Here is a 7,115-nt window from a genome sequence, read left to right as displayed (position 1 = left end):
ATATATATATATATATATATATATATATATATATATATGTATGTATGTATAATGTTCTTTACAAATACTGTTCAGCCTAAGTTTGACATTCACTCTCAGTCTGGAAAAAAAGTCTTTTTCTATGGAATTCTTTAGAATGTATGACCAGACTTTGATAAATAAAGTTGGGGAAAAAAACTTCTCTTCCATTTCTGTAAATTATTCTCTTCCAGTCTAAACACTGCCCCCCCCCCCCCGCCCCCCCATGGTTCCCTGTGGTACTGCTATGTTTCGTCTGTTTGGGTTCTCATCCATTAACTCCCAGAGGACGGACAGAAAACAGACGGAAAACATAGTCATGATGAATATTGTGTATCTTTTCTGGATTTTCACCACCTTTCACCTTTCATTTCCGTTGGTGAAATCTGTCAGTGTTTGGTGTGTACGTACATGGAGGATGCAGTAATAATCCTCCAAACCGCTGGGGGCGCTGTGGCGCATGCAGACCACAGCATAGACACTGTACACGTCATGCAAACAGCAAATGGAAGTTTCTGAGCATGCGCAAACTCCGGTCCTTTTCCATTATCACCAACCGAAGGAGCGGAACCAACGGTAAGCTTCTCCTTATTCTATTTTATTCGCGTTTGATTCAAAGTTAATATTTTACGGTTAATACCATACAGCAGAAACATCATAAATAGTGTGTACACTGTTGTAAAGTCAGTGTAAATGACGTGTGTGTCGTGTTTACAGTCAAATCCTCTTGGTTCTTCAGGTCCACGTAAGCGTTGGAGATCTGAGAACTTTGACAGGACTGAGGTAAGATGTGCTCTTACTACAGTGGTCTGTGTTTAGTCACGGATTAATTCTTCTTCTTCCATAGTCATGGAATGCACAGCAAAGATTTTTTAAAATGGGATAAACTGGGATTAAATTGTTACATTTAACAAGTGTAATTTGGCCTTTTCCCTAAAGTAAAATGAATCTCTTTCATGTTGAAAAAAAATTCTGAAATCTGAAACTGCCTCAAAACATTTATAAAGGAATTTTAACCCTTTCGTGCATGAATTATGAGAACCTTAATCAAGATGTTTTTTCCTGAGTGTTTTTATCCCTCTTTAGGTTTGAAAAAACAATGTGATTGAACCTTTTTTTTAAACCTATTTTTCACCAAGTTACAAAAATGTCCACTCAGCTGGACACTAGGCATTTCATTTTTGAAGTGACATACTGTGTGAAAACTATGAAATAAAAACATGTTTAATGCTGCTAAACTGATGTTTTCTCACATTTTAACATACTATAATACTAGTTACTACACACTCAGATAATATGCAAAAAAAACAACAACAAAGTTTTGTTAAAAGAAAAATAACAGTTTATTACAGTCTAATAACAATTAGCAATTGATTTATATTCAAGTATGTTAGTGCAGATCAGGTTTATCAAGAACAGGAAAGTTACAGTAATGGTCTGAATTGCAGTGTATGGGATGATGCATAAGCGTCCACTGTGTTGGTTGATATACAAGTAAAACAACAAAATCCATAAATATACAAGAGAACAGCTGGAGCATAGCTGTCCACTGTAGTGACCACTGTGCATGAAAGGGTTAATATGTGTATGCACTGTATTGCATGGTCAGCATATTACAGGTCCAGGTTTGTGTAATATATTTAACATAATCTATGACTTGATTTGAGGATCTACAAATATCTGTTGTTAATTGTGGATCAGATGTTTTCAGTCTTTTCTGAGTGTTTGGAGTGTGTTGTTCTCAGTAGATGTGGAAGATGCTGCACAGACTTGTGTTCCTGACCCTGTTGGGGCTGGTGTGGGGGGAGGAGGGGGCCCGTTTACTGGCCTCCAAGTCCCTGTTGAACCGATACGCTGTGGAGGGACGGGACCTCACACTGCAATACAACATCTACAACGTTGGCTCCAGGTCAGAACATGGAAATGTCATGATGTCATAACTGCCGCCTGGACTAATAACTGTCCAGGTGGCACAGTGAGTTAGTGTGTTGTAGTCTGTAAATCTGTTTGACTAATGTTCCTGAAAATCCTCAATGATACAAATGTGTGAATGTTGTCTGTTATGTTATTTTATGTGTGTGTACCTGTTCTATTTTCTTATGTTTATGCCTGTTGTCTCCTCAGTGCTGCTTTGGAGGTCGAGCTGTCAGATGATTCTTTTCCTCCTGAAGACTTTGGGATTGTTTCAGGAATGCTGAATGTGAAATGGGACAGGATTGCACCGTATCCTTGTATAATGTCTTGTCAATGGTTCTTTGTCACTGTGTATGGCAGGGGTCTCAAACTCATTTTCTTTCAGGTTCCACATTCTGGCCCACTGGAGATTTGATCTCCAGTGGGCCGGACCAGTAAAATAATAACAGAATAACCTATAAATAATGGCAACTCCAAATTTTTGTCTTGGTTTTAGTGCAAAAAACCCAATTAAATTAAGAAAATACTTACTTTTATGAACTATCCAAAAAAAAGTGAATAACCTGAAAAACTGAAATTTAAATTTAAAAAATTCAGAAAATTTTGTGTAATTTTAACAATATTTTGCCTCAACTTATCATTTGTTCATGTGCATTATGGATCAGATCTACAAAGACACTAAACACTGAGGAACAGGAAGAAAATAGTTAAAATTGTGCTGAATTTTCTTTAGACATTTCAGGTTGTTCATATTTGTTCAGGTTATTCACATTTTATTGTTACAGGATAGTTTGTAAATGTAAATATTTCCATAATTTGTTATTTTTTGCACTAAAACAAAGACAAAAATTTGAAGTTCGTATTATTTATAGACAAAGTGTAATATTTTTTTCACATCAAACTGTGAAGAAAATCTGCAGTCATTTTTTTAACCAGTTCTTCTGCTGTTATTATTTGACTGTAGATCATATTGGTCTGTATGTGGAACCTGAACTAAAATGAGTTCCACAGCTTTGGCTGGGGAATTTTTGCACTTTGCAAATTCATCCCATGGGCTGGATTGGAACCTTTGGTGGGCCGCATTTGGCCCCCGAGATGTATGTTTGAGATCCCTGGTCTAGGGTGTTTTGGAAGAAAAAAAAACAAAAACTATTCCATCCACAGATGGTTCTAAGACAACTCTATTAGTTGCATTACTCAAAGTTCCTTCATTTGTAAAAGGTGTTCCTGGCCTTAACAGTGGAACCCTCAGTGCCAGTAACGTGTCTCACACGGTGGTTTTGCGTCCGTTGAAGGCGGGGTATTTCAACTTCACCTCTGCCTCCGTCAGCTACCTGGCCCAGGAGGGAGGCCAAGTTGTGGTAAAACCAGATAATGGTTTTCATGGTTCTTAAAGGTGACGCTGTGTTAAATGATGATGCTGACTAGTCTGTCTGTATGCAGGTTGGATACACCAGTGCCCCTGGTCAGGGGGGGATACTAGCCCAGAGGGAGTTTGACCGGCGCTTTTCTCCACATTACGTAAGTGTTGATAATTATCTTTTTGTCTTTCTTTAAGTAGTGGTACCACTTAAAGCTGATATACAGTGATCTCTAGTGGTGAAGTTACAGATTTCCATAGTGGGGAGGGGGGGCAGTAATTCACTCCCCCATAGGTGTCAGTCAATTTAAGATCTTTGGTTAAAAGTGCAGATTCAGTTTCACTACAATATCAGTGAAAAAGTACAAAGACATTTCTGCCATGTGTTGGTGTGCAAAGCAAACTGAATGTCTTTGTATTAATGTGAAGAATGTTAAACCATTCTAACTTCAAACCAAATGAAATATAATATACTGAGAATAATTGATATTTAAGCATATTTGTTCCCCATTCTGAGTCCCGTGTCACCCTGTATAATTCTGAAAATTGCTTCAAAGTCTGAAAGAGGCTGAGAGTCTGGAGACTATGGTCTAACTGTCCAGGTATGGATGACTGGGATGTGGTTCAGGGAAATCCATATGACGGGGAATCACAAAACCTTTATGCCTGAAAGGGTTAGTGTGAGTGTGTACCCTCCCAGTACTGATATAATCCTGAAAAAAGGTTTTTAACTAGGTGGTGGAGCTTTTTAATGCCTAATGTAAAGGACACCACCACTGCGTGAACATAAAATAGCAAGGGTTCTTCAGAGGAATCTGGAAGCTGGGTGTAAACTACTGCACTACAAAAAAAACTGCATTTTGTTTTATACTTAATGAGTGAAAGACTATTTCTAATTCATATTTAAATATAAACTGTATAATAGGGATTAGATTAAACCAATGCTGTTTGCACTTTCCTGCTATAGAACCTTAATTAAATACACCATGTAGAAACCTACATGTGTTACTTAAGCAGGATTAGGCTTAATCAGACGTCACAGAAGCTTTGATATGCACTTGTGGCCACTTGTTTTTTTGAGAGAAACGTCTTTGTCAGGTTCTTCTGACACAAGCAAAGATGGTCATTTATTATACCCCTGCCAACCCCATTATTATTATTATTATTATTATTATTATTATTATTATTATTATTATTATTATTATTTGAATAATAAAAATAAATACCAGGAATTCCCTCCGTCCAAGATTTTTGCCCAACAGATTTCTTGGACACTATTCACCCGATTCTTTTAAAATTTCACATATATTCTTTTCATGTTCCTTTCTCTCAATATTTGCATTTTTAAAACTAATTTTTGAAAAGCTTGAAAGTTCAGACTCAAAGTAAACCCCTGGGTAGGCAGGGTATCACTCAGCAGGAGGCACAGGGTATTGTGCACCCTGGGGGGGGGTATTGGTAAGCTCCGCCTACTTTGTCACTTGTTGCTTTAGATGTGCACGGCATACATGAAACCCATTTCTCTGTTAAGGATGAATGTATAAAACACATTCACAGCTGCATTCCAGATATTCCATCCACCACAGCAGTCACACCCTGATGTGCCCGTCAGGTGAAGACCCCCGGTGTATTAGGTGACACTACCTACCTTTACATTAAGGCTACATTTAGACTGTAACCATCTGAACAGAAAACACAAAAGTGCCGTTGTGTTCTCACTTTTAATTCCACGTTTAGACGTGCATTTTGGGGGGAAAATCTGCATGCAGACGGACACACAAAAGTGTGTGAAATTTCCTATTTATTGATGTTGCATGCATGCAGGTGGCATCACCACCACCAAGACCAAGCACCTGCGTAGAATCTGTCTACTTCTCTTCCTGTTCTGTCCTAGTGCAAAAAACAATTACAAAACAGGAAACAGAACAGGTAGTTAATGTGCCTTCTCTGCTTTCTACTACTCTCTATAAAGATTCATGACAAATGCTGAAACGACTCTTGGATGTAAATTAGAGCGGCCAGGGCAACCTGAAGGTCTGTCACTGGGAAATAAATCGACATGTTGTTGTTTTGCGGTTCTGTGTGTTCAACCCTTTAGAAGGTGATGCAAAAGTGGAGCGTTTTTAGGATTTCCACTCTGGAATGTGGTTTCACTTTTTTGCATTTTCAACCCCCCAAAACACTGTTGCCATCTAAATGAAAGGCACATCTGATAAAATATTTTGTTGTTTTCACCCAGAGAGTTGTTGTGTAAACTGGGCCTGAGCCTCCAAGACAAAGCAGTAGGAAAACGAAACCCCTTTGGTTTGACTCCTACATGTTGTATACGAGGAGAAAAAAGCTCATAATTCTGTTCTCTGTTCAGAGCCTAACTGAACAAAAAGAAGGTATAAGATTACAGTTAAAGTAACAGACTGAATGTTGTCCCTGTTTAATCTGGAGGATGCTGTATGTGTTCTCTAAAACAGATTCGATCTGGCTGACTGTGGAACAGTTTCCATATGAAATGAGCTTCAGAAAAGACAGCAGTGGTTGTGGATTGTGTTCACACGTGACTTCTTGACACAGAAGACTTTAAATCTGAAATTGTAGATGGACTGTGTTCAGATGATTTCTGGAGGTGTTCCAGAACCCATGCCATTTTATTTATTTTTTCTGTATATTTTTATCTTATAAAAAACACTCCTGTTCCAGTATTTGCCATTTTGAATTAAAATGCTCTGTTTTGCTTTGGTTGGTTTGGTGACTTTAAGCCTGGTTTATTCCCCGTCTTTCCTTCTCTAGTTGGACTGGGCTGCCTTTGGTGTGATGACTCTGCCCTCCATTGGAATCCCACTGCTTCTCTGGTATTCCAGCAAGAGGAAGTACGACTCATCGAAGGTCAAAAAGAACTGACGGAGCCCTTCACAGTTTCAGGCGGAGTGTGGTTGACCTGCAGTTTAGTGGCCGCAGGAACTCTGCAAAGTTTAAGGACCCATATTGGGGGTGAAAAAATAATAAAGTGACCAATGACATGATTGAAATAAGATTTGTTTTTCAAAGAACAAACATCAACAAAACTTTAGTTGTGGAATAACCAAACATGAAAGTTGTGTCCAGCTGAAGGCCTGAGCTCCACCAGCTGCTCCTGATTCCATCATGTTTGCAACAGAGGTATTATTGGAACATGGTTTTTGGTACACTGTAACTTTTTTTTTTTTTAAATGAATTCAACTTTGAGTTTTGTTTGTCATTTGTTACACTTCAAATGAGTAATAAATGCAACCGATGACTGTTGAACGTTTTCAGATATGCAGACACTGTTCTTTAAAAGAAAAAGAGATGTGTTTAATCCTTTTTTTTTTTTTTTTTTGCTTTGTTTTGTTTTGAACTTGAAATGGTTAACCCTGGGTTGTGTTTTAGAATTTGAACCAAAAAAGTTTTTGCTTAACCCTAACCCTGATCCATTTAATACTTTCCAGCTGCATCTTGGACATAAACTTGATTGGCATGGCTCAGCCTAGGTTGGTAGAAAGTTAGTTAGTGGAACAAAATAAAAACTGAAGAAGGAAAATTCCAAATGCTAAAAAATGACAGTGCAACCTGTGGCTAATTTCCTTCTGTGTGGACTTTGCATGTTATTGTGGGGGTTCTCTTCGGGTTCTCCGTCTTCCTCCCACCATCCAAAGTCATGCACTAATAGGTTAATTGGTTAATCTAAATCGCCCATAGGTGTGAATGTGACAGTGATTGGTTGTTCATCCCTATCTGTCGACCATGTGATGAACTGGTGACACGTCCAGGGTGAGCCCCACCTTCACCCATAGGTAGCTGGGATAGGCTC

At 38.4% G+C, this 7,115-nt stretch overlaps 1 protein-coding gene across 7 annotated transcripts; it reads left to right on the top strand.

Moving 5' to 3' along the window:
• Nucleotides 1–535: 535 nt before the first annotated feature.
• On the top strand, nucleotides 536–6,571 carry ssr2 (signal sequence receptor, beta). Of its 7 annotated transcripts, none has more exons than XM_030147604.1 (7): nucleotides 536–594; nucleotides 758–801; nucleotides 1,767–1,927; nucleotides 2,143–2,241; nucleotides 3,185–3,293; nucleotides 3,376–3,453; nucleotides 6,077–6,571. In XM_030147604.1, exons 1-7 carry the CDS (start codon nucleotides 540–542, stop codon nucleotides 6,185–6,187), a joined length of 657 nt encoding a protein of 218 aa, XP_030003464.1. In that variant the 5' UTR covers nucleotides 536–539; the 3' UTR covers nucleotides 6,188–6,571. The 7 variants fall into 7 exon arrangements, with proteins under 7 accessions (XP_030003464.1, XP_030003465.1, XP_030003469.1 ...); XM_030147605.1 differs by having other exon boundaries at nucleotides 554–594; nucleotides 736–801; XM_030147609.1 differs by lacking the exon at nucleotides 536–594 and adding an exon at nucleotides 996–1,002 and having other exon boundaries at nucleotides 736–801; nucleotides 1,765–1,927.
• The last annotated feature ends 544 nt before the right edge of the window (nucleotides 6,572–7,115 follow it).

This window comes from Sphaeramia orbicularis, chromosome 11, assembly GCF_902148855.1.
Source record: "Sphaeramia orbicularis chromosome 11, fSphaOr1.1, whole genome shotgun sequence".
Lineage (NCBI taxonomy): Eukaryota > Metazoa > Chordata > Actinopteri > Kurtiformes > Apogonidae > Sphaeramia > Sphaeramia orbicularis.
Note: the sequence above shows the minus strand (reverse complement) of the source record. Positions and strands in the feature narration are given on the sequence as shown.

What these genes read in the sequence shown, in the direction of transcription:
- ssr2 (XM_030147604.1), top strand. Translation starts at nt 540, where the DNA reads ATGCGCAAACTCCGGTCCTTTTCCATTATCACCAACCGAAGGAGCGGA. An exon ending in AAATGGGACAGGATTGCACC is followed by an intron (nt 2,242 to 3,184) that starts GTATCCTTGTAT and finishes TGGAACCCTCAG; the next exon opens with TGCCAGTAACGTGTCTCACA. An exon ending in AGGAGGGAGGCCAAGTTGTG is followed by an intron (nt 3,294 to 3,375) that starts GTAAAACCAGAT and finishes GTCTGTATGCAG; the next exon opens with GTTGGATACACCAGTGCCCC.